The sequence below is a fragment of the Perognathus longimembris genome, chromosome 23 (assembly GCF_023159225.1).
Source record: "Perognathus longimembris pacificus isolate PPM17 chromosome 23, ASM2315922v1, whole genome shotgun sequence".
In the NCBI taxonomy this organism is placed as follows: Eukaryota; Metazoa; Chordata; class Mammalia; order Rodentia; family Heteromyidae; genus Perognathus; species Perognathus longimembris.
In genome coordinates, this window is record NC_063183.1 from 4,111,143 (window position 1) to 4,138,256 (window position 27,114).

The 27,114-nt window shown below is 47.1% G+C and overlaps 1 protein-coding gene and 1 long non-coding RNA gene across 2 annotated transcripts; one reads left to right on the forward strand and one right to left on the reverse strand.

Annotated features, from left to right (window-relative positions):
* Positions 1-1,508: 1,508 nt before the first annotated feature.
* Lcmt1 (leucine carboxyl methyltransferase 1) lies at positions 1,509-25,973 on the forward strand. Its single transcript, XM_048332595.1, has 11 exons — positions 1,509-1,760; positions 12,158-12,249; positions 13,877-13,998; positions 15,577-15,653; positions 16,699-16,760; positions 19,203-19,305; positions 21,001-21,121; positions 22,797-22,898; positions 24,771-24,862; positions 25,089-25,186; positions 25,763-25,973. Exons 1-11 carry the CDS (start codon positions 1,648-1,650, stop codon positions 25,783-25,785), a joined length of 1,005 nt encoding a protein of 334 aa, XP_048188552.1. The 5' UTR covers positions 1,509-1,647; the 3' UTR covers positions 25,786-25,973.
* On the reverse strand, positions 5,777-9,889 carry LOC125340771. Its single transcript, XR_007208816.1, has 3 exons — positions 9,178-9,889; positions 8,811-8,815; positions 5,777-5,807 (listed from the first exon to the last, which is right to left on the reverse strand). It is a non-coding gene; the product is annotated as an uncharacterized LOC125340771 (long non-coding RNA).
* Positions 25,974-27,114: the final 1,141 nt, after the last annotated feature.

The window sequence follows — 27,114 nt, forward strand, 5'->3', positions numbered from 1 at the left end:
GGGTTCCCTTTTGGCCACATCCCCTCCAACAATTGTTATTGTTAATTTTCTTGATATATGACATTCTTACTGGGATGAGATGGAATCTCAATGTTGTTTTGATTTGCATTTCTTTTATGGCCAGTGATTTACTGGCCATTCAACGGACAGAGGCCTCATCTCTAAAATATATGCAGAACTAAAAAAATTACCTTCTTCCAGGGGCTGGGGATATAGCCTAGTGGCAAGAGTGCCTGCCTCGGATACACGAGGCCCTAGGTTCGATTCCCCAGCACCACATATACAGAAAATGGCCAGAAGCGGCGCTGTGGCTCAAGTGGCAGAGTGCTAGCTTTGAGCGGGAAGAAGCCACGGACAGTACTCAGGCCCTGAGTCCAAGGCCCAGGACTGGCCAAAAAAAAAAAAATTACCTTCTTCCAAAACAAAACCGCAAAGAACCATTAGCCCCCTCATCAAGTGGGCTAAAGACTTACAAAGAGACTTCTCTGATGAGGAAATGAGAATGGCCAAGAGTCATATGAAAAAGTGCTCTACATCACTGGGGACTACTCTTGCAAAGACAACAAACCAAGGGCATATCTGGCAGAAGGAAGTTCTACAGGTTTCCTGACTTTTGGGTGGACCTCAACCATTGTACCCCCTCCAAGCCCTTGTCTTAAGGATTAGCATTGCTAGACCACTTGATCATGTGTGTGTCCCCCAGCTCAGAATAAAGGCCACAGATGACACGTGCCATTTTGAGTCTCCAATTCCCATTTTCTGCATGGGGCGCAGGCACTGTTCTCCTCTCTTTTTCTAATCATCTAGGACTTAACCCTATTATCCTAAAATACACCCTTGCCAGAAACTTTCATTTTGTGAGGCTTTCTTTTTTGTGTGGTGAGACACCCTGAAATGCTTTTCATAAATGGATTGCAAGGGCCTGCGATTTTGCACTGGAGGAGCTGCTGCTAACTCTTCCTGGTCCAACTTCCTATGATGTAATAGTTTTTGCTTTATAAGTATATGTTTCTTTCTTCCGCTGGGCATTGGTTTTGAAATTCAGCCATTGCCGCTTGGAACCGGGTAAGTATAACTGCTATACAGTTTTCCATTCTATTAGTTTTCTACCCATTATCTCCTTTACAACATTTCAAAGTGAAAGGACACTGTCCCTTCCCCGCCCCCCACCCCCCCCACTTGTTGAGTGGCACTGAACCCAGACTGAAAGTAACAACTTACACTTGCTTCTTCTCTGCCTGTGGTAACGATCCTAAATTAGTTATATTTATAAAATGTTCCTTGCCAGCAATGAAATAAAGCCTATCGCCTTCTTGAGCACCTAAGACTACACTTCCCAGGGAGCATTGCGGTACTCAGGTCAATTTTAGTTTCCTGTTTCTGTTCGCAAACTTCCGGGTTGTGTAGGCGTGTCCAAAGAACCTTCCAATGAGCAGTGCCTTCGCTTGACGGGCCGGGAAAATGCCCAATAAGCGCCAGACGGCCGGTTGCTGAGGCGGCGCCGGGGCAGGGTCTCCGAGCCGCGCGAGCTGAGCCAGGTATCGCCCGGCCCCTCTGGTTTGTGTGTCTTCGCTTCGTCCGCGGCCACCTGTGGCGAGCTCGCTTCCATGTCCCTCGTGGGCACGGCACCCCGGAATCTTCACGCCCATGGCCGCTAGGCTGAGGGAGGCCTCTTTCGCCTCCGCTTCTTCCACGTCGAGCTGCGATGCAGATGACGAGGGCGTGCGCGGCACCTGCGAGGATGCTTCTCTATGCAAGAGGTGTGGGCAGGGGCCGGGGTGGGGACCACGGCGTCAGGGGTCGGGGGTCGTGGGGTGTGTGTGGGGGGATGGGGGGGCTGCTCCAGACAGAGCTGTGCCATGCTAACCTCCCACGTGGAAGTGCCGCCCTTCATTCGGGGCCCTTGTAGTTCCTGCTGAGCTGGGGTGCTCGGAGCCGGAGATCCAGGCCAGAACCAGGCAGGCGTGGGCTTTGCCTGTTTGCAAGGGAGACGGGCATGCTGCACAAAGTGTCCACAGCCTCGCTGGGTTATGAGAAGGGCTCTTTGCTTTTTTCTTTATTTTGTGCCCATCTTGGGGCCTGAACTCGGGGCGCTGTTTCTGAGCTGCTGCTGCTGCTTCCTTGTCCCCCTCCCCCTCCTCCTCTTGCTGGTGCTCTACCACTGGAGCCACACCTCTACTTCTGGCTTTTTTTCTGGTGAATTGGAGGTGAGAGTTTCACAGGGTTTCCCGCGCGGGCTAGCTTTGAACTCTCAGTCTCCTGGTTAGCTAGGATTACAGGTGTGAGCCACTTCTCTGATGAACCAAGATTGTTTATGGAGTGCCTGCTTTGTTTATGGAAGCACTCTCCCACACACTGCCCATACAGAAGTGGACCCAGTAGATGGAGCTCTTCTGGACCACTGATTCCAGTGGTAGAAATAGGCAGGAAGCAAAACACTGGCTTGATGGATAGATGGTCTGTTGGTAGCAATTGTGGTGTTTAGGGAAGGCCTCACTGTGAAACTAAATGCAGAGGAAACACTTGCAGGGGATGAGGGAGCAAGCAGCTTTGTCCATGTCTGGGTAACAGGGTCCCAGGCAGAGAACAGTAAGTGCAAACATCCTAAAACTGGAGCTGGCTGGACCTATCTGAGGAGCAGCGATGCCAGAGTGAGTGAGCAAGAGAAGGGTAGGAGAAAGGAGGCCAGGAGGGTAGGTGCTGAGAGTTGAGAGTGGAGGTATCAGGCCCTGCAGGGAGAGCTCTTGCTTGTGTGTGTGTGTGTGTGTGTGTGTGTGTGTGTGTGTGTGTGTGTAACTAGGTCTTGAACTCAGGACCTGGGCTCTGTCCCAGAGCTTTTTTGCTTAAGGTGATCCCACTACCTCTTGAGCCACAGCTCCTCTTCCTGCTTTTTTGGTGGCTAATTGGAGATAAGTGTTTCAGAAAGACTTTTCTGCCTGGGTTGACTTCAAATTAGGATCTTTAGATCTCAGCCTTCTGAGTAGTTAGGAGTACAGGTGTGAGCCATTGGCACCAGCCTTCTTGCTCTTGGACCACATGGAGGATTTTGCACCAGAAATGACTTGCTGTGGGTTTTCTCAGGACCAGTGCACCTTTTCTGTTGAGAACAGGCGAGGGTCATGGAGTGAGGCAGAGAGGCCTGGAGGCTTGCTAGCTCTGGTGCCTGGGGCAGGATGGCAGTCAGGTGACAGGCATTCCCCAGGTGGAACTGACAAAATGTGCTGGCAGATGGGTGTGAGAAGAGCCCAAGGTGTTTGGCTGAGCTCAGAGAGGTGCCTTTGACACCCACAGATCAGGGTTCTGGTGGAGTGTGAGTGTTCCCAGCATTCCATGTGTCTTCTCTGTGGTCAGCAGCCCAAACAGAACTAAGAAATCCATGCGAGCCAGGTGTCTGTGGCTCACACCTGTAAGCTTAGCTATTCTGGAGGCTGAGATCTGATTATTGCAATTTGAAGCCAGGCTGGGCAGGAAAGTCTGTGTGACTCTTATCCCCAATAAACTACTAAAAATCCAGAAATGGAGCTGTGGCTCAAATGGTAGTGGGCTAGCCTTCAGCAAAAGAAGCTTAAGGACAGCACCCAGGCACCGAGTTCAAGCCCCAGGACCAGCACAACACAACAAAATAAAAATAACCCAATCCATTGCTTCCTGGTTATCTCTTCCAAGAGAAGCAAGTCCATGGAAAGCAGGGACTGTGCCTACCTTTGCACCCTGTGTCATTTGAGGAACTGAGTGTAAATGTTCCAGTTTATGATGAGACCTTCTAGTGCGGTTTTTCTGGTTTACTGCTTCTGAGCTCTCCCCATTACCAGGGTTTATTAAGGTTGACACCCCACTGTGGAAACGATAGAACTTCATCTGATTTCTCAGCCAACTTGACCCATCTCCCCTGGACGTGCAAGCAGGTTGCAGGGTCACTCGAAGGTGAAGGCAGATTTCTCCTGTGGTCTTAGGTCCAGGGTCTTTCTGATTGCATCTTTATGGCTGTGCGCCAGAGCGAGGTAGAGATTTTGATCTGAAATAGTTTCATGGCAGGAACTGTTTTCCATCCCCTGAGAAGATAGGCTACTTTAGTAGAGTATTCTGTTGGAGATAAATGAATGTGCACAACTAGCCCATGAGTGAAGTAAAATAAGTCATGGAGGAGTCCTTACTTAAAAAAAAGTTGTTGGTGCTAGCCCTGGGGCTTGATCTCAGGGGGCTTAGGTGCTGTCCTTCAGTTTATTTTTTATCTGTCCCAGGGCTTGAACTCTGGGCCTGGATGCTGTCTCTGGGCTTTTGTGCCCAAGGCTAGCACTCTGCCACTTGAGTCACAGCTCTGCTTCTGGCTTTTTATGATTAATTGGAGATAAGAGTCTCACAAACTTTCCTGCCTGGGCTGGCTTCAAACTGTGATCCTCAGGTCTCAGCCTCCTGAGTAGCTAGGATTATATGCCAGCACCTGGCTTCCCTGAGCTTTTTATGCTCAAGGCTAGTGCTCAAATCCACTTGAGCCACAGCTTCACGTCTGTCTTTTTTTTTGCCAGTCCTGGGCCTTGGACTCAGGGCCTGAGCACTGTCCCTGGCTTCTTTTTGCTCAAGGCTCTGCCACTTGAGCCACAGCACCACTTCTGGCTGTTTTCTGTATATGTGGTACTGGGGAATTGAACCCAGGGCTTCATGTATAAGAGGCAAGCATTCTTGCCATTAGGCCATATCCCCAGCGACTTCTGGCTTTTTAGTGGTTAATTGGAAATAGAGTCTCATGGACTGTGATCCTCAGATCTCAGCCTCCTGAGTAACTAGGATTTCAGGCGTGAGCTATCAATGCCTGGCTGCAGTCATTCTTGTCTATCTCTGCATATTGACTTATGGAAGATGATTTATATCACATACTAAGTTCTGATATGTCCTGTGATGCCAGTTTGTCTTCCTTCACTTATAGTTGAGATTGCTTTTGCTTATGTCAGTGCTGGAAATCATTAATTTACAGAGTGACTTAGCTGTGCATTGAAACAGAACTATAGCTTGCTTCTCTGGCTTTGTATATAATAATATGTTTTAGTAGGGAATATCAGAATTTTCCTAGTCGGTTGGAAAAGCTGTGCTGCAGGATGGAGGAGGAAGGGGAAAGGATAATAACAAGGCATGTATCTTTTGAGCCTGTCCCTTTTCATCAGGAAAGCAGAAGCTCTTTAGGAAGCTCAATCAAGTAGAAGTTCTCATTGGCCTGGACTAGGATCCAGGAAGGCCAGAATTTTTGATAGGATAGACTGATGCCTCAAACAAAATCATACCTCTCTAAGGAAGAAGGGGTGTATGTGTGTTAGAAGGTGCTGTGCTCTAAATGTGTTCCCCCCATCGTTAGGTCATAAAGCCTTTGCTGTCTTGAGTGGGCTAACATCACTAACAGAAAGACTGACAGAAGTACATTTGCTCTTTCTTACCTCCACTCTGCTGCCATGAGCTGATGCAGCAAGAAATTCATTCCAGATCCTGGGCCCTCATCTTGGCTATCCAAGCTTCCTGAACTAAGAGGAGAAATGCATTTCTGTGCTTTACAAATTATTCAGTTTCAGGTGTTTTGTTATAGGAGCACGAAACAAACTAGATAGACCTGGGAGCTAGTGGTATGACCACACCTGTAATCCTAGCTACTCAGGAGGCCGAGATCTGAGGATTACAGTTTGAAGCCAGCCTGGGCAGAAAAGTTCATGAGATTCTTATCTCCAGTTAACCAGCAAGAAAAGCAGAAGTGAAGCTGTGGCTTAAGTCAGAGTGTTAGTCTTGAGCACACACACACATACACACACACACACACACACACACTATGACAGCAGGGTACTTGAAATATCTGCTCCATCCTCTTTTTTTTTTTTTCTTTCAGAATTTCCTCAGCTAATTCAAGAGAAATAGGGAGAAAGGTAGAGATGGTGGGAGAGATAATTTACATATAATAAAATACTAGATTTTCATGGTTCATATTGATGAATGTGATGCATATATGTATATATATGCCAATATCCCAAACAATACGTAAGATATTGTTGAAACTCCAGGAAATTCTCTGACAAGTTTTTCTAATAAGGGTTCATTTACCACACAAATACTATCCATTTTCTGATTTTGACTACTCTAGGTTAGATTTGCATATTCTTGAGTATCATATAAATTGAGTTCTATATTACATATTCCTTTATGGTTTTTTTTTGGTTGTTCTTTTGTGCTAGTCCTAGGACTTGAACTCAGGGTCTGGGTGCTGTCTCTGAGTCTTTTTGCTTAAGGCTAGCACTCTATCACTTGAGCCACAGCACCACTGCTGCCTTTTCTGCTTGGGCTGGCTTTGAACTGTGATCCTCAGACTTCAGCCTCCTGAGTAGCTAGGGTTACTGGCATGAACCATCAATAGCCTGGCTTCCATCATCATCATCATCATCATCATCATCATCATCATCATCATCATCATCATCTTCCAGTCCTGGGGCTTGAACTCAGGGCCTGAGCATGTCCCTCAGCTGCATTTGCTAGCATTCTACCACTTGAGCCACAGTGCCACTTCTGGCTTTTTCTGTTTATGTGGTGCTGAAGAATAGGGCTTTGTGCATGTTAGGCAAGCACTCTACCGCTAAGCCACATTTCCAGCCCCTCCCCCTTTTTAAAAATTCAGCATTTTCCCTGAGTTTTATCCAAGTTGTATCTGTTGTCAAGGATAATAATGCCTGATGCTAATGTGTTATTAACAGATTTTAACTAGTACTATCTGTTGAAGTTGGGTCCAATTCAATCCTGCCTGAACTAACCTGAACTTGGGTTCCAATAGAGGTAGATGACGTTTCCGGGGAGAGTGAGGATGTTAGGAGGTATGCAGGGGCTCAGAGGGTTAGGGTAATGAAAAATCACCTGACTGGAGAAGTGAGTGCTGGCCAACAATGAACCTCACCTGGTCTGCTGACTGCTTCTAGGGTTAGGTGCCTACCCTTCCTCAGGGACTGCTGGAACAGACAGCAGCTTCTTCTTCTTTTTTTTTTTTTTCTTGCCAGTTCTGGGGCTTAGACTCAGGTCTGGAGCACTGTCCCTGAGCTTCTTTTGCTCAAGGCTAGCACTCTACCACTTGAGCCACAGCGTCACTTGCAGTCTTTGTTTATGTGGTGCTGAGGAATCGAACCCAGGGCTTCATGCATGCTAGGCAAGCATAAATTATTTGTAACACATGTTTCACATGTTTGTTTGTTTCCCTGACCATAGGTCTGTAGCATCTTGTGGTTCTATTCCATGTTGACTACTGTTAAGTTAGGTATGGGACCTTGTACGGGGGTGGTGGTGGTGGTGGTAGTTACTTTCTGAATGGATTCCCCTGTTTATTTCACCCTCCTGTGAATGTTTACCTTTTCCCATTCATACTCTGTCCAACGTTCAATGATTACTTCAAACCGTGAGAAATAGTTCTGTTTTCATTCTGACCCTGGGGCTTGAACTGTCCACTTAGGTGCTGTCATTGAACTTCTTTTTGCTCAAAGCTAGCACTCTTCCACTTGAGCCACAGCTCCACTTCTGGCTTTTTAATGGTTAATTGGAGAGAAGAGTCTCACAGATTTCCTGCCCAGGTTGGCTTCCCACCTCAGTCCTCAGATCTTAGCCTCCTGAACAACTACGCTTACAGGAGTGAGCCACTGTCACCTGGCTACAGTGAGACATTTCTGTGTGTGTGTGTGTGTGTGTGTGTGTGTGTGTGTGTGTGTTTATGTGTGTGTGTGTGTGTAATCTGATCAGGGTAAGTGATGTGTAGCACCTCAAATATTTATTATTTCTTTCTGTTGAGAACATTCAAATCCTCTTTACAAGCCATTTATATTATTATTATTATTATACCATTGTGGGACTTGAACTCAGGACCTGGGCACTGTCCCTGAGCCTCTGTGCTCAGCTAGCGCTCTACCACTTGAGCCACAGTGCTACTTCCTGGTTTTTTTTTTTTGGCCAGTCCTGGGGCTTGGACTCAGGGCCTGAGCACTGTCCCTGGCTTCTTTTTGTTCAAGGCTAGCACTCTGCCACTTGAGCCACAGCGCCACTTCTGGCCATTTTCTGTATATGTGGTGCTGGGGAATCGAACCCAGGGCCTCATGTATATGAGGTAGGCACTCTTGCCACTAGGCCATATCCCCAGCCCTACTTCCTGTTTTTGAGTGGTTAATTTTGAGGTCTTGGGGAGGCAGCTGCGGGAGAGGCTTCCACCTAGGTGTTGAGGCCAGTTTGTAGGTGGTTCAACCTGTTAGATCTGGCAGATGGACTCATGGGTGTCCATGCCCCTCATGGGAGGGGCAAGGAATGCAGGTCCTGCCCAAAGTATCTAGTCAGCCACCCTGACGATTTACTTCCTGGTTCCTGGTTATAAACCTGTAACGAAAGAGTCAGGGAATGGAAGGTGAAGATGAAACTAAAAGGAAAGCAAGAAAGTTAAATTCAGAGGTAGTAAGATCTTAAAGACTACAAGCAGTAAACTTGAAATTTTATTAAGTTGGCTACTTTTTGCAATCATGAATGCATGAATGCACGCCTGCACTTGTGCCCGCACACACACGCACACACATACCATTTAAACAACTGAAAGTGTTTAGGTGGACAGATATAGGATGTAGGAGACCTAAGTCCAGGTAATAAGTAGTTCTGAAAAAGCATTAGACCTAGCTGGCTGCTGGTGGCTTATACTTGTAATCTTAACTATTCAGGAAATTGACATCTGAGTCTTGGGGTTTACACTCTAGGCTTGGGTGCTATCCCTGAGCTTTCTTTTGCTCAAGGCTAGCGCTCTACCACTTGAGCCACTGCACCACTTTTTCTGAGTCATTTATTGGAGATTAGTATCCTGCCCAGTCTGGCTTTGAACTGTAATTGGAGAGTCTCACAGGGACTTTCCTGCCTGGGCTGTCTTTGAATCACGATCCTCAGATCTCAGCTTCCTGAGGAGCTAGGATGACAGTAGTGAGCCCCTGGCACCTGGCTCTGGGCAACTCCTATCTCCAAGTAACCAGCAAAAAGCTGGAAGTAAATGTGTGGCTCAAGTGGGAGACTATACCAGCCTTGAATGGAAAAAGCCAAGAACACAGGGCACTGAGTGTAAGCCTCAGTACCAACACACACACACACACACACACACACACACACACACACACACCACCTCCCCCCCCCCCCCTCCCAGACCTGAGCTCCCTGCTTTGGTAGAGTATGCTAACAGTTTGAGGTAGCTTCCTGGCTTCATCTCAGATCAGTGCCCTGTCACACAGTTGACATATCAGGGGATGTGTTGGCGTTTTGTCATCATTTGGATAAGACCTGGCCCTCAGTGAGAACTGGAGGCTGTGGCCTGGATTCTCAGGCTGGGAGGAGCCTGTTGGAAGTGCTTTCCCACATCTCTTTTTGAAGGAGCTGAGGTTGAAGCTGACAGGAGCAAATCCTTACAGTCATTGTTTCCTGAATGAATGGGTGTTTCTCAGTAAGAGCAGTGAGGTGATTTTAGGTGGTTCCCAGAGAGACATTTTACATATCAGTGGTTGTTATTTATTATGTGTTGGCTTTAGAAGAAAATAGCAAGGAAAGTAGGCCAGCCTTGGGTGTATTTTGTTTAAAAAGTGATGTGCGATGATCTAATGACTCAGTACATTAAACAGGTAGTAGACAGCTGTTGGGAAATGGAAAGAAATAGGGGACTGAATAAATAAGGCCTTGATTCTTTGTGTGTTTTAAACATGAGGTCAGGAAATGAGGTCCTGGGTTTTTTGGGTATATGTGTGTACTGGTTCTAGGGCTTGAACTCAGAGCCTGGACACTGTCCCTTAGCTTTTTTCACTCCAGGCTGGGGCTCTATTACTTGAACCACACCTCTACTTCCAGCTTTTTGGTGGTTAATTGGAGATGAGATTCTCACAGACTTTCCTGCCTGAGCTGGCTTTGAACCACAATCCTCAGATCTCAGCCTCCTGAGTAACTAGGATTACAGGAGTAAGCCACTGGCACCCAGCTTCTAGTTGTTTCTCTTGATGGTATATGTGAACATCTTGCCGTGGCAGATGGCTGTGTCTCTAACTTGGGTCTCAAATGACTGGTTAGCATTTATTTCACTGTACACTGTAATTTGTTGACTTAATCTCTAGTTGGTGGCCTATAAATCCTGAAACTTGATGTTCATCTTCCTTCAGAATGGGCCTCAGTGGTGCCAGACAGTCCTCTCTTCCTTGTTATTTCTAACAGTGTCGTCATAAATCCTTTGATCTCGGCCATTATGCCTGGCTACATCGTGAGATCCTGTTTAATTCCATAGAGGAGAGACCCCTCTTCTATAAGGGGTCAGAACCATACCTACTCACTTGCAGATGCAGTTTTTACCACGAGAGGGCACTAGGAGATGCTTTAAAACTCGCTTGAGCTAAACTCTCAGCACACACCTGGAAACAAGACTTCTAGAAACGGTCTTAACCCTTACTGTGTGTCATGATGCTCTTTTCTCATTTACTCTTCACCATCGTGGGTTTTTTTTTTCCAATACAGGTTTGTACACAACTTGGTCTTATGATATTCATGGGTCACAACTCACTGGAAACATACCATTGTAGATACAGAAGAACCTTACCGTTAGAAAACTCTTTTCTTTTTTGTCAGTCACAGGGCTTGAACTTAGGGCCTGGGTGCTGCCCTGAGCTTTTGTGCTCAAGGTTAGCACTCAACCACTTGTCACCACAGCACCACTTCTAGTTTTCTGGTGGTTCATTGGAGATAAGAGTCTCATGGACTTTCCTGCCTGGATTTGCTTTGAACCTTGATTCTCAGATCTCAGCCTCCTGAGTAGCTGGGGTTATAGATGTGGGCTACCAGTGCCTGGTTTACAAAACTCATTGAATGTGCTGTTTTCTTTGGAAAGCCTGGGCTGGTATAGCACATCTTGTCCAATGATTAATGCTCTGTCTGTACTAAGTTGCTGCCATATGCAGCACAACCTATGACATTCCTTATGTTTGTTCCAATAGGCAGATATTGAGGGTGACTGCAAGAGCCAGCACCTACTGTGGCAGAAGAAAGCTGTGTTGGTAGATAGAAAGAAAAGAAAGGGGGCTGGGGATATGGCCTAGTGGCAAGAGTGCCTGCTTCATATACATGAGGCTCTGGGTTCGATTCCCCAGCACCACATATACAGAAAATGGCCAGAAGTGGCACTGTGGCTCAAGTGGCAGAGTGCTAGCCTTGAGCAAAAAGAAGCCAGGGACAGTGCTCAGGCCCTGAGTCCAAGCCCCAGGACTGGCCAAAAAAAAAAAAAAAAGAAAAGAAAAGAAAGGATGTAGAACTTGCTTCTGAGAGCTCAGAATCCAGCTGAGAGATATGCTACACACATGCTGTGAGCATCAGCTTCATCCTCAAGGAGGGTAGATGTGGAGATACGAGCTTCTGGCTGCCAGGAACTGAATGAAGTCTGACTCAAGGTGTTTTGAATGCCTAGCTCACAAGTTGTGCACTGTGAGGTAGAGCGGGCGATAGGCCCATGTGGCTGAGGGTAGCCTTGGGGATCTGGGCTCTTTTCATGAGTTGTCCTATGCCTGGCTCCTCAATGGTCACCAAAAGGCTGCCAGGGAAAATTGGGACACTAGTTCCCCACTTCAGAACACTCAGCCTCTGGCTGCCATCATGCAGACCTGAGTAGTCTATTATAGTGTTTTCTGAGTTAGAGTTGTCTTGTTTGTGGGTTCCCTTCCCACCCCCACCATGATCCTAGAGGAAGTATAATGATGGGCGCACTGTACAGAGCTAGGAGAAACACTCAGGTGGGCAACTAGTGATGTCTGCCTGTAGTTTTTGAGGTTTTCCTCTGGACACAGAATGCGTGTCTTCATAGAGCCATATGACTAGCTCTGGAAGATGTTTGCTGAGTGAATAAATGACCTTCTTCATGAAGTGTGAAGGGAGATTCTTTGTTCTTTAGGGGTCCTGGGGAAGAAATAATCAATATGAGGAGGAGAGGCGGAGAATGATGATTGGGAAACATGAAGGGATGCTTAATGTGGATGGATGAGTCTGGATAAAGATGGCCTGTGGTACCATGTGTGCGCTTACCGGCCCTTCCCCCCAGCTTCTCATCCTGGGCCCTGGGGGCTGAACCCTCTCCACTCACCTGCCTGTTCTTCCAACCCTTCAGGTTTGCAGTGAGCATTGGCTACTGGCACGACCCCTACATCCAGCACCTGGTGAGACTGTGTAAAGAGAGGAAGGCCCCTGAAATAAACAGAGGCAAGTGACCGTCCCCTCCCTGCCACCTCTTCATCTCCTAGGGGCCTGAGTGTTTAGGGATCTATTCTTTTTTTATTTACTTTATTGTTACTATACAGGCGATGTACAGAGGGATTACAATTACATGAGTCAGGCAATGAGTACATTTCCTTTCATACCATGTCTTCCCTTCTTCCCTCTCTCCCAGACTCTCCCTCCCATCTCCACCCACAAGCTGTATAGTTCACTTTCATCCATGCCCAGTGAGCTCCACTGCTGCACTTTTTCACCCCCTTTTACCTCCAGTACCCTCCTCCCCACTCTCCCAGATACATACATGTGAATGCACCACCGTTTATTTATGCCAGTCCTGAGGCTTGAACTCTGGGCCTGAGCTCTTTTTGCCCAAGGCTAGCACTCTACTACTTGAGCCACAGAGTCACTTCCAGGTTTTGCTGTGATTGAATTGGAGATGAGAATCTCACAGCCTTTCCTGCCCAAGCTGGCTTCAAACCACAATCCTCAGATCTCAGCCTTCTGAGTAGCTAGGATTATGGGTGTGAGCCACTGGTGCCCAGCAAAAATGGTATGTTACTGACATTTTGTTGTGTGCCAATCCTGAGGCTTGAACTCAAGGCCTAGGCACTGTTCCTGAGCTTTTGTGCTCAAAGCTAATGCTCTACCACTTGAGCCACAACTCAACTTCCAGCTTTGTTGGTGGTTACTTGGCAGTAAGAATCTCATGGACATTCTTGCCCAGGCTGGCTTTGGACCATGATCCTTAGATCTCAGCCTCCTGAGTAGCTAGGATTACAGGCGTGAGCCACCAGTGCCTAGCCAACCCTCTTATGTGTAGATGAGGTAGAGCCCCATTTTCTTATATTTGAACTGCATCTTCTAAGCCAGGTGTGGTGTCACATGCCTGTAACCCCAGCAGTCAGGAGGCAGAGGCAGGAGAATTGCAAGCTTGAAGCCAGCAGAGGCTAAATAGTGAGACCCTGTCTCAAAAAAGTAACAGACTAAAAGAAAACCATGAGAGTTTGTTTTTCATTGCCTTGTTACAGTGTTCATAGCACATTAGACTCCCTAATTTTCATCAAGGAAGACCAAGGATTTGAGGCCAGAGCATGACTTGTTTTTGGCCCCATGGAGAAACTGATCAAATGATGATCAGAAACTTTTTTCTTTTTGTTGATCATAGGGCTTGAACTCAAGGCCTGTGCACTGTCATTGAGCTTTTTTGTTCAAGGCTAGTGCTCTACTACTTTGAACCCCAGCTTCACATTGGGTTTTCTGGTGGTTCATTGTAGATAAGAATCTCACGGACTTTCCTGCCAGGCTGGCTGTGAACCACAGTCCTCAGATCTCAGCCTCCTGAGTAGCTAGGATGACAGGTGTGAGCCACGAGCACCCAGTGATGAGAGACGCTTAACCCCTAAGTGGGACTCCTGTAAGAACAATGCAAAGAATAGTGAAATGCGATGCTCTTCTCAGATGAGAAGGGTCACTTCACCTGTCCTCTATGTTCTTCAGGCAGATTGTACAAAAGCCTTTGTGGATGAGAGGGCCCCTGATGCGGATGGGGTGTGCTGTTCTAGGAGAGGCCTGTTGTCACCAGCGGTAGCTTATTTCTCTGACTCTCCTGCAGGCTATTTCGCTCGTGTCCATGGCGTCAGTCAGCTTGTAAAGGCTTTTCTCCGCAAAACAGAATGTCACTGTCAGATTCTCAACCTTGGGGCAGGAATGGACACCACTTTCTGGAAACTGAAGGTACATTATCCTCGTTTTCCTTGTCATTCATTCCATGGGCATTCATAAAAAGATCTTTACTCAAAGCCCGGCGCAGGTGGCTCACACCTGTCATCCCAGCTACTCAGGAGGCTGGGACCTGAAGATCCCAGTTCAAAGCCAGCTCAAGCAGGAAAGTCCGTGAGACAGAAAACTGGAAGTAGAGCTGTGGCTCAAGATGGTAAAGCACTAGCCTTGAGCAAAAACGCTCAGGGACAGTGCCTAGGCCTTGAGTTCAAGCTCCAAGACAGACAAAAAGAAAAAAAGTCTTTACCCAATGCAGAATTGAAAAATACATGACATGACAGGGTGTGAAGTGGCAGCCTGCCCCTCGCCCCCGCCCTTTCCTGTCTGGGCTTCCCTCAGTGCCTCCCCTCCTCCCCTGGCCTGCTTCCCTCTCCTGTCCCCTCTCACCCACTCCCCACTCTTCTGCTCTCCTGGTGGCTTTTTCTATTTTTTGTAGGTTTGTGCAGGCTTTTCTGTGAGGCCAGTCATGTGGCAGGAATGGGTGTGTGCCTTTCCCCAGATTCCTGGCAGGTGCAAACCCAGATAAATGAGAGTGTATGGCTGTAACCCAGCCTGCGTAGCTATTACATACCTAATCAGCTCACCCGATAAGGTCTTTGTCACCAGAACAGCTGGCCTTCCTCCTGCGTGAGAAACCATTGGGCTCCATGTGGGTTCCGTGTTTGTTGCTTGCCTGTGCATTGTTTTAGGATAAGATAGTGAGCATGCATAAGAACCGTCTGTGTAAGGGACTGCAGGAAGATGTCTGAGAGCTCTGGGAGGGGTCTTCACAGATGCAGGACATGGGGCTGGCATGGGGGCTCATCTCATGCAACTCCATCTTTGCACTCGGCCCCTGTGGCTGTTGAGGGAGATCTCTTTGGTGATCTCCCCTTGTCTATACACCTATTTGTGCTTGTGAAGAAGCTTCTAGAATTGTGGCTAAAGGGACCAGCAGGTACTATGTAAGGCCTATGACCTCTTTTGTTTTGTTTTTTTGGTACCTGTTCTGGGGCTTGGACTCAGGGCTTAGATGCTGCCCCTGAGCTTTTGTGCTCATAGCTTGAGCACTTGAGCCACAGCACCATTTCCAGCTTTTTTTTTTTTTGGCTGGTCCTAGGTCTTGAACGCAGTGCCTGGGCCTATGTCCCTGAGCCTCTTTATGCTCAAGGCTAGCACTCTACCACTTGAGCTTTTTTTATTGGAGATAAGAGTCTTATGGACTTTTCTGCTCAGACTAGCTTTGAACTTGCAGTCCTCAGATCTTAGCCTCCTGAGTAGCTAGCATGACAGGTGTGAGCCACCAGTGCCTGGCTTATAGTGACTACTTTATTGTTTCCTCCAAAAACGGCTGGTCAGAACTCCCATGGATTTTCCCTTCTTCTGTAAGTCCTCTCTAGCTGCCTTCAGGAGAACACTGTATGGCCCCCCCATCCCCACCCCCTTCATCCCTCTACTCTGGCCCCATTATTCTTTAGTTCTAAGGGTTTGCTACATGGGGAATGATAATGTATGAATTGGTGAGCTCAGGAATGATTTTGGGTATTTCCCCAGGATGAAGAACTCCTCCCAAGTAAATATTTTGAAGTTGACTTTCCAATGATAGTCACGAGAAAGCTACACAACATCAAGTAAGTAGGGCCGTGATGGAAGTGGGAGCCTGGGGCTCTCTGCTTGGTAGGGCGGATGCTGGAAACCTCATTTTTGGGTGTGTTTTCCCTGGCCTCTTTTTCCACTTTATTGGCTGTCCTAGGCCTCTCAACCCAGCTTCTTAATGTAGCTTTTGGTGTACAGTATAGCTTCCTTTGTTAGTATCTTGTCCATTCATGTCATTTATCCTTTCTTATTTATTTTTTTGGTGCCAGTACTGGGGCTTGAACTCAGGACTTACATCTTGTCTCTTAGATTTTTTGCTCAAGGCTAGCACTCTACCACTTGAGCTACAGCTCCACTTCTGGCTCTTTTTTCTTTTTTTTTTGTAGTTAGTTGGAGATAAGAGTCTCACAGATTGTCCTTCCCAGGCTGGCTTCAAACTGTGGCTCACAGATCTTGTCCCTCCTGAGTAGCTAGGATGACAGGGCGTGAGCCACCATCACCCAGTCACTAAACTTTACAGAGTCAATTCTTGTGTTTGTCTCTGGTAAAGAACAGCAGTCTCCCAATGTTTACTTGAGCATAAGCAAGAACGTAGAGATGGCTTGACAGTATTGCACGTTTGGAAACATCTTCTGGCTTTCTCACGGCCGAGTTATCCCGTGATCAGTGTGTGATTGGATGCCCAGTGCTTACCCACTCGGCTAACCCCCTCTGAGTTCTATGTACTGGGTTTTTTCTCTATGAGGAGAATGCCTTTGGAAATGGCTCCTGGCTTAGAACAGTAGCAGTATCTATGGTAGAACTTCCCTAAATCGCCAAACTTGAAATCCTAGGTGCTCTAGTCTCTTGACTTTTTGACTGTCATGTTAGATTAGGGCTGCTTAGCTGGTAAGGTCTATATAAGCAGTTTAAAGTCTGAGAAAAATCTAGACTCTGTGAAACTTCTGATCTCAAAGCATAAAGGTCACTCACTTAGCCACCACATTGCCATGTCTAGAGTGGGTGCCTGCATTTGGGCCGCCCATATGCTGGGGAATAACTTGATGAATAGCTGACTTGTTTCTTTTCTGTCTCTCATAGAAACAAGCCTCTCCTGTCCAAACCCATTGTTGACCTGAATTTGGAGGCCACTCTGCAGCTGGGCAAGTATCCCCTACTCATCAAGCATGGGGTCTCTTAAAAGATAGCACGTGGTGGGCTGGGAATATGGCCCAGTGGTAGAGTGCTTGCCTGTCATACATGAAGACCTGGGTTCAATTCCGCAGCACCACATATACACAAAAATCTGGAAGTGGCGCTGTGGCTCAAGTGGTAGAGTGTTAGCCTTGAGCAAAAAGCAGCTCAGGGACAGTGCCCAGGACCTGAGTTCAAGCCCCAGGACTGGCAAAAAAACAAAAACAAGATAGTATGTGCTGTTACACCTCGAATGCTTCTGAAATCATATCATGATTCCTGTGGAGGAGGTTTGTTTTTTCATTCCATCATGGGGCTTGAACTCGAGGCCTGGGCACTGTCCCTGAGCTTTTGTGCTCAAGGCTAGTGCCTGTACCACTTTGAGCCACAGCACCGCTTTCAGTTTTCTGGGGTTTTATTGGAGATAAGAGTCTCACACACTTTCCTGCCTGGGCTGGCTTTGAACCGCAGATCCTCAAGGATTATGGTACTATGTAGTACATCCTCTAGGATTATAGTACTATAAAGCCATGAACAAGAATGAGGAGATCTGTATACTCTCACATATCTACTGAAGGACTATAATCCTCTAGGATTATAGCATGAGCCACCAGCACCCAGCTGGGTGTCTCTGTAATCTTAAATCTGTGTGTGCGCGCACATGCATGCCAGTGCTGGGGCTTGAACTCAGGCCTTCATATTCTTTCTTTCTTTATTTTTTTGCCAGTCCTAGAGATTGGAGTCAGGGCCTGGGCACTGTACCTGAGCTTCTTTTTGCTCGAGGCTAGCACTCTACCACTTGAGTCACACACAGCACCACTTCTTGCCTTTTCTGTTTATGTGGTGCTGAGGAATGGAACCCAGGGCTTCATGCATGCTAGGCAAGCACATTCTCAGCCCCCTTCATGTTCTTGTGTAGGTTTTTCACCCAAGGCTGGCACTCTACCACTTGAGCTAAACTTCCACTTCTGGCTTTTTGGTGGTTATTAGAATTAAGAGTCACAGATTTGCCTGACCAGCCTGGCTCCAGGCCATGATCCTCACATCTCCACTTCCTCAGTAGCTAGGATTATAGGTGTGAGGCACCAGCACCTGCTTGGCCTTGGTGGACATGTGTCTCAACATTGTGATCTGAAATGAATTTGCTTTTCCTGGGCTTGCACAGTGACCCCTGGTCTGATGGGCTGAAGTGCTGTCCTGTCACCTGAACAATTCATATGACTTTGGGCACCAGTGACATGGCCTCCGTCTTTGGCAGTTCTGGCCTTTGGGACTCTAGTGTACATTTTCATTTTGTTTACTTCATTCATCTGTTTCATTGCATTGCTTCCTTTTCCTTTATGTTATAGGAACACCTTTTTTTTTTTTTTTTTTTTTTTTGCCCATCGTGGGGCTTGAACTTGGGGCCTGGGTACTACTGTTCCTGAGCTCATTTGCTTAAGGCTAGTGCTCTACCTCTTGTGCTGTACCTCTACTTCCAGCTTTTTGGTGGTTCATTGGAGATAAGAGTTTCACAGACTTTCTTGCCTAGGCTGGCTTGAAACCATGATCCTCAGATCTCAGCTGCCTGCTCAGGGACTGTGTGCTCCCGTTCATTGTATTCCCCGAGCTGATTCAATGCTCTGTACATAGAGCTCAAAAATGATCCAAGGGGTGGACAGAGAGACAAATTAATCTTTTGTATGGTCCAGAAGGCCCCCTGAGGCTAGCTTGTTACTGCTGAGTAAAGTATCCTGGGAAAATTAAGGTTTGAAAAGAACACTTCATAATCCTCAGGACTATTTTTTTTATTTTTGGTGCCATTACAGGGGCTTGAACTCAGGGCCTCAGTGCTGTCCTTGAGCTTTTTTGCTCAAGGCTGGTGCTCTGCCACTTGAGATCTTTGCTGGTTAATTAGAGATAAGAGTTTCACAGGCTTTACTGTCCAGTCTGACTTTGATCCTTGATCCTCAGGTCTCAGCCTCTTAAGTAGCCAGGATTACAGGTGTGAGCCACTGGTGCCCGGCCATTACCTGACTTGTTTTCAACAGTGAGCATGTATTTTTTTAATTTTAGGGGTTTTTTTTTGTTTGTTCTGGTGCTGGTATGGGAGCTTGAAGTCAGTGCTTGGGCACTGCCTCTGAGCTTTTGTGCTTGAGGCTAGGGCTCTACCACTTGAGCCACCGCTCTACTTCTGAAGGCTTTTTGTTGGTTAATTGGAGATAAGGGTCTCATGGACTTTCCTGCTGGGCTGGCTTTGAACTACTGTCTTCTGGCAATCCTCAGATCTCAGCCTCCTGAGTAGCTAGGATGACAGGAATGAGCCACTGGTGCCTGGCTAAGACCATTACTTTAATTTGAGAAAGCCACATCCCCTCACACTGATCTTTCCCTGAAAGATTTTTTCTGAAACGATCATCTCTTTCTTGTAGATGGGCACATGCTGGATTCAAAGAGATATGCCATCATTGGAGCTGATCTCCGGGACCTCCCAGAGCTAGAAGAGAAACTAAAGAAATGTAACATGAATACACAGTGAGATTTTTTTTTCCTTAAACCTCTTATGCATCTCTAAGTTGCTGCTAGCTGTGAAATGTGACTGGCCGGAGGCTCAGCCTCTTGCCCAGTCCCACGTGTATTCTAAAAGTTTTGTCATGCCTTGGCTACTTAGAGTGATTGCCTGAGATTTGTAGGCCCTGTTGTTTCTCAAGTCTATTTCCACATCAGAATCACCTGTATTATTATTATTATTATTATTATTATTATTATTATTATTATTATTATATACTGGTCCTGGGGCTTGAACTCAGAGCTTGAGCACTGTCCCTTGGCTTTTTCTTTCAAGGCTGGCACTCTACCACTTGAGACACAGATCCACTTCTGGCTTTTTGGTGGTTCGTTGGAGATAAGAGTCTCAAGGACTTTGCTGCTCAGGCTTGCTGCAAACTGTGATTCTCAGATCTCAGCCCCCTGAATAGCTAGGATTATAGGCATGAGCCACCAGTGCCTAGCTACCTACTAGTTTTTTTAAATACTGACTGGTGCCTAATAGAAACAAAGTTTGAGAGAGGATAGTCATATAGACAGGAACATAACTATGACATATAAGGAAAGAATTCACATCTTGGAGTATGCCAAGAACATGCCTATAACCTGCTCATCAATATGGTGATGGGTGTTGTCTGTCTTTGAGCTCCTTACACGTTCAGCTTAGAATCCTCTTCTGGGTTGTCATTGCTAGGGCTTACAGGCCAGCAGCCACAGGTCCCATGTTAGAATTGGTTCTGATTGATCCAGTGCCCTTGCCCCAGCTTTATTTTCTGAGTCTTTGCCTCAATGAGTGTTCGGGGGAGCAGGGCCATTGCTATGGTTTGGATCCATGTTCCCCCAAAGACCCATGAGTTTTAAAGGTGGGTCTTCCGCTTGGGTATTGTTGGGAGATGGCAGAGCCTTTAAGAGGTGGAGCCTAGTGGGAGGTCTTCAGGTTACTGGGCAGTGTCTTTGAAGCTCTTTCCTTTGGGTTTCACACCCAGGGTCCCTCCTCTGCCACTTATTTCCCACACAATGTGCTGCCTGGCCACAGGCCCAGAAGCAACAGAGCCAACCAATTGTGCTTTTCCTAGTTCACAATTCGTCAATGGCTCTGTGTCTGGCAAATGGGTGTAGTTGTAGTAATGCAATTTCTTGAAGACTGTGCTGGGGATGGAACTCAGGCCTGGTAGGTGCTGTGCAAGTGTCCTACACTAAGCCACCCCACCCTCAGCTCTTACTGTTTATGGTGAAGGCTTATATAGGAAGAGGACACTCAGCCAAGATGCCTCATTCTCTTATTCTGCCAGGTCGACTTGACTTCATTCACTTAGGGTTTCTGAGGTTTCTGAGGGCAGCAAGAGCACTAGTGTGTGAGGGATTTCTAAGCTTTTGCTGGCCTCATGTTTGCTCCTGCCCCAGTGGCCAGGTGTAGCTGGGGAGACCTGCAGCCCTTGCTATGGCTCACCGTGTGCTTCTACCTCATGGTCATGAGCTCCCTCTTCTCAGTGCTGAACTTCGGGCTGCGATGGCTGTGCTCTTGAATCATATGTGGGTTGGTGCTGTGCTTGCTGAGTCTTTTCTGGTTCTTCCTGTAGTACCTACCACCTGCCAAAAAACAAACACAACCTGTGTATAAGTAGTGGGTTCTGACTTTGTGAAAACACATTTGTGCGTCTTTTGTCTGTTTGTTTTCTTCAGATTGCCAACACTCCTGATAACTGAATGTGTGCTGGTTTACATGACACCAGAGCAGTCGGCAAACCTCCTCAAGTGGGCAGCTAATTGTTTTGAGACGGCCATGTTCATAAACTATGAACAGGTAAGAAGAATGCAGAAGAGATGGAGCCTGCTCAGGGGTCCTGGGTGGCTATCTCTGTTTGTTTCTTTGTTTTTATGGGTGTAGCACTTAAACTCAGGGCCTGGGCCTGTCCTTGAGCTCTTTTTGCTCAGGGCTAGCACTCTACCACTTTGAGCCACAGTGCTGCTTCCAGCTTTATTGGAGATAAGGGTCTCATGGACTTTCGTCCTGGGCTGGCTTTGAACTGCGACCCTTAGATCTCAGCCTCTTAAATAGCTAGGATTATAGGTATGAGCCACTGGTACCTGGCCCCTGTTGGTTTTATTTATTTTTTTAATTCCATTTATTGGGTTGGGAATGTACCTTAGTGGTAGAGTACTTGCATGCATGAAACCCTGGGTTTGATTCTTCAGTACCACATAAACAGAAAAAGCCAGAAGTAGCACTGTGGCTCAAGTGGCAGAGTGCTAGCCTTAAGCAAAAGAAGCTGAGGGACAGTGCTCAGGCCCTGAGTTCAAGCCCCAGGTAAGAGCAGTAAAGAGACTTGGCCCATGCTATGTCATTATAAATAGATTTACGGGTCCACACTAGTTTCTCTTCCTGAACAGCTCCAGTCCAGGCCTGGGCTCCTGGCCTGTCTCTCTCGCTCTCTCTCTCTCTCTCTCTGTCTCTCTCTCTCTCTGTCTTGGGTGCTAGACTTTTATACTCAAGGCTAGAGCTTGAACCACAGCTCTCTTTCTGGCTTTTTCTGGTTAAATGGAGATAAGAGTCTCATGGACTTTTCTTCCCCAGGCTGACTTCAAACTGCGATCCTCAATCCTCAGATCTCAGCCTGAGTAGCTAGCTAGGATTATAGGCGTGAGCCACTGGCTCCCAGCGTTCCTTTCTTTTTTACTGGGAACCTTCCTCTGTCTTCCTTATCCTGGGAAAACCATGCCAGTGGTGCTGGCCTCTGCCTTCTCTTTAGGTGCAAACGCATCCTGGGCACCCCGTCTGCACCGTTGGCATGCACCCCTCTCCCTCTCAGTTCCAGCATGTGCAAACAAGCACATGGCGGGCCTTGTGTGTGAGTGGCAGGCCTGTGCTTTGCAGCATGCTGACCACAGCTGCCCCTCACCTGCTCTGCCTCCCACCCTGCCCCACACCTTGTCAGGAGTAACCCAACTTACCAGTTCTGTAGCCAGAACAAAGTCATCAGCAACCTCACAACATGTGTTCCCACACCCCGTACTGCTGTTTGTTATTTCTATATAGTTTAGAAGCTTATTACATTTTTCTCTGTTCTGTGCCAGGCACTGTTCTGTGAGTTTTTTTGTTTTTTTGTTTTTGCAGGAGGTGGGTGTGTTTGTTTGGTTTGGTTTGGTGGCAGTATTGGGGCTTGAACTTAGGGCCTGGGTGCTGTCCATGAGCTTTTTCATTCAAGGCTAGCACTCTACCACTTGAGCCACAGCTCCACTTCTGGCTCTTTGCTGGTTAATTGGAGATAAGAATCTCATCGACTTTCCTGCCCAGGCTCACATTGTACCGCCATCCTCAGATCTCGGCCTATTGTATAGGGAGGATTGCAGGTGGTGTCATGGCCTGCATATTTAAGAAGCAGACATGCGCAGTGAAGTCTGATGAAGCAGACATGCGCGGTGATGTCTGACGAGGCAGACATGCGTGGTGGTGTCTGACGAAGCTTCTCCTTGCCCAGGTGAACATGGATGATCGGTTTGGGCAGATCATGATTGAAAACCTTCGGAGACGGCAGTGCGACCTGGCAGGAGTGGAAACCTGCAAGTCATTAGAGTCCCAGGTCAGAGTGGGGACCGGGACGTCCACGTGTACCCGTGGCCAGCTGGAAGGGGCCTGCTCCCTGGCAGGTGACACCATTGTGTGAGAGGACCTGAGCGCTGCCAGCACCCGCCCTGGGGCTCCCACCTCTTCCCCTGCTCCCCTGCCATGCAAATCTATTATTGTTGTTGTTTTGATGATTATTGTTATTATTTTGTACCAGTCCTGGGGTGAACTCAGGGTCTTGGTGCTTGCTCAAGGCTAGCACTTTACCACTGGAGCCATAGCTCTACTTCTGGCTCTTTGCTGGTTAATTGGAGATAACGGTCTTGTGGACTTTCCTGCCGGGACTGGCTTGGAACCTCAATCCTCACATCTCAGCTTCCTGATTAGCTAGGCTTATAAGTCGGATCCACTGGTATCTGGCTGCAAATCTACTCTATTTATTAATTATTGTTATTTTTGTCTTTTATTTTTGGTGCTGGGGACTGAACCCAGGATATTGTACTTGATAGCAAGTGCTTTGCCACTGAGCTACATCCTAGCCCTGCAAATCTAATGGTTAATACAGAGTTCCAGTACTAGGGCTTGAACTTTGGGCCTGGGCGCAGCTGCCCTTCAGGTTTTTCACTCAAGGCTGGTGCTTAACTACTTGAATCATACCTCTACTTCTGGCTTTTTGTTGGTTAATTGGAGAAAGTCTCATGGACTTTCCTGCCAGGTCCCTCCTGGGTTGGCTTCAAACCTTGATCCTCAGATCTCTGTCTTCTGAGGAACTAGGATTACAGGTGTGAGCCACCCATGCCAAGTAGTAATAAGTCATTTTATTATGCAAATTTTAAACATAAAGGTTTAAGACTTAGGTATAGTCAACACGCCTATCCCATCAAGCCAGCTTGAGTAATTACTAACATTCTGTCAATATTGCTTCGGGTAGCCTCTGCATACTATTTCAGGCAAATCCTAGGCTGTACCTGTGTACCCAGGCTGTAACTGTGGTCCCTGTAAGGTTCTCATTTTCACACTACTAAAGTCCATAGTAATTGCCATAGCTTCTCAAGCCCCACAGCTTTTCCTGGTTCTTTAAAAACACTTTTTATAAGCTGGGTGCTGTGGCTCACTCCTATAATCCTAGCTACTTAGGAAGCTGAGATCTGAGGATTGCAGTTCCAAGCCAGCCCAGGCAGGAAAGTCTGTGAGACTCTTATCTCCAATTAATCAGCAAAAAGCCAGAAGTGGAGGTGTGGCTCAAATGATACAGTGTTAGCCTTGAGTGAAAACACTAAGCAAGAGAGTAAGGTCCTAAGATCAGATGTCAGTACTGGCACACGCTAAAAATCCCAACCACATTTTATGAATGAGGTGCTTGAGTAAGGATCCATCCATAGGCCACCAGTATAGGTTAGTGGTATGTCACTGATACCTCTTTTAAGTTGTATTTAAAAAAAAAATCTAGGACTGGGAATATGGCTTAGTGATAGAGTGCTTGCCTAGGATGCATGAAGCCTTGGGTTCAATTCCTCAGTACTACATACACAGAAAAACCCAGAAGTGGCACTGTGGCTTAAGTGCTAGAGTGCTAGGCTTAAGCAGGAGAAGCTCACGGACGATGCCCAGACCCCGAGTTCAAGCCCCAGGACCAGCAACCAACCAACCAACCAACAACAAACTGGCTCCTGGAAAAGTCTCCTCCTTTGTTTTGCTTTAACTATACTTTAGTGAGTTTTCCCCTCATGATAACAGTTGGTGTTCAATACAGAAAATTGGCAAGCAGGAAGGGAGACCAGAGGACACAGGATGGGCTTTGGAGAGGACTAAATCCCCATGGGCACTAGGGTCTCAGCTTGCTGTGGGCGTCCTTTGCAGCTGTGCATTTCTCTTCACTGCCTTTCAGAAAGAGCGTCTCCTGCTGAACGGGTGGGAGACGGCCTCAGCCCTGAACATGATGGAGTTGTACAGCAGGCTGCCACGTGCCGAGGTGAACAGGTATGGGGGCGTGACGAACAGGCTCGGGCTTGAGTCCTCCAGTATGAAACACACACACACGCGCGCACACACACACATACTAAAACCACCACACCATGTGTTTCTATTTCGTTTTGTAGCTGGTTTGTTTTCACCTAATAGGTCATGCACACTGCTCCTTCTCCATCTCTGTGGACACCACGTCCATTTTTTCACTGATGTTTTCCTAATCTGATTTCCTGCACAGAATAGAGTCCCTGGAATTCCTGGATGAAATGGAGCTCCTGGAGCAGCTCATGCAGCATTACTGCCTGTGCTGGGCGACCAAAGGAGGGCAGGAGCTCGGTAGGCCATGTTCCCTCTGTAGCTAGGCGCGGGCCATGGGGCGCTTCCCTCTGGGAGAGCCAGAGGCAGGCCCAGGGAGCACTGTGCTTATGGAGCCCCAGTGTAGCCTTGGGATTCAGCTCCATCTTCTCAGTTTGTAGCACAGAGGTCGGGGGAACTCTTTGTGTTTGTGAGCCTTGCACACTTTCTTAGCTTTCTCACTCAAGGCTGTTGCTCTACCACTTGTGCCACACCTCCATTTCCAGCCTTTTGCTGGTTACTTGGAGATAAGAGTCTCACAGACTTTGCTGCCTGGGCTGGCTTCGAACTGTGACCCTCAGATCTCAACCCCCTGAGTAGCTAGGATTACAGGTGTGAGCCACTGGCGCCCAGCTCTCTCGGTCCTTTGTAAAAACATCCACAAATAGTATCTTGTGACACCTCTTGTTCCTCTGTAGAATCTCAGTGGAGCTGCTGTCCTGAGGCCTGCTGGTTGCCAGTGCTGACCCAGTGGGCCCTGCAGTGCCACATCTTCCCCCTCTGTGCGTCTCTGCTCTCTGCTGAGCTTCTGACAGTGTTGTCTCCCCTGCCCCTCAGGTTTGAAGGAGATAACCTGTTGATCTGTTGAAGGCTCATGTGAACTGGAAGCTGAAGCCTTCCAGAGCTGAGCTGGGCTTCCTGACGGATGGGCAGGTCGAGTCCCCTCGCCTCCTCCTGTGGTCTAAGCGTCCTCGATTCCAAAGGCCATTGTTCCTGTTGACGTATCATTGTTTAAATAAATCTCATTTGCCAATTACCTATGTGTTCTGACTTTGAGTTTGTGTAGCTCATGATTTTGAATCCATCTGGGGATTTGGGGATTTACTGTATCGTGTGTGTGTGTGTGTGTGTGTGTGTGTGTGTGTGTGTATGTGTGTGTGTTGGTACTTGGGTTTGAACGGTCCTTGTGTTCTTCGCTTTTCTTTTGTTTGCTGGTTGTGGGGTTTGGACTCTGGGCCTGAGCACTGTCCCTGAGCTCTTCAGCTCAAGGCTAAGCACTCTACTACTTGAGCCACAGCACCACTTCCAATTTTCTGGTAGAGGTAAGAGTCTCGTGGACTTTCCTGCCTGGGCTGGCTTTGAACCTTGATCCTCAGATTTCAGACTCCTGAGTAGCTAGGATTACGGGCATGAGCTACTGGCGCCTTGCTCCTTGTGCTCTTTCTTCTTTTTTTTTTTTTTTTTGACTGGTATTCTACCGTGTTTTTTGTTTTGTAATGTTTATTGTTTAGATGGTTTGATACAGAACAGCTTTCTTTTCATTCTGATTTGGAAGTTCTATACAACTGAGTACAAGGAGGAACAAACTTGTGATTCTCTGTTCATGTGGCCCAAACCAGTTTTGTACATAACATGTAGCAGCAGTATTTAAATTCTCTTTAGAAAAAACAACAACACAGTTCTAGACACATTATTTCCTGTTTAATGCATAGGCTGAAATCACTAGATAATTTCCTTGAAGAAAGAGAGGAGAGAAGAGATGCTGATGTCGGATGAATTTGACACTGCTTGGAAAGCAGCCTTCTCTGGGGAAGGGGTGGCTGTGTTTTCATAGCCAGGCGTTTCACGTAGTGATTGAATCTCAGCATTGTGTCCATTAATCAAAGAGGAAAAAACAAAACAGGAAAAAAACCAACAACTTGCACCTCAAAAAAAAAAATACTTCTCAGAAGATTCACATATATATGCATATGTATGTATGTGTGCGTATATATACACACCTTGTGCTCTTTCTTGCTCCTCTAGAAGCTGAGATCTGAGAATTGCAGTTTGAATCCAGCCTGGGCAGGAAAGTCTTTGAGACTCTTATCTCCAATTAATCACAGAAAATACTGGAAGTGGCTCTGTGGCCCAAGTGGAAGTGCATTAGTCTTGAGCTAAAGGAGCCCAAGGGACAGTGCCCAGGCCCA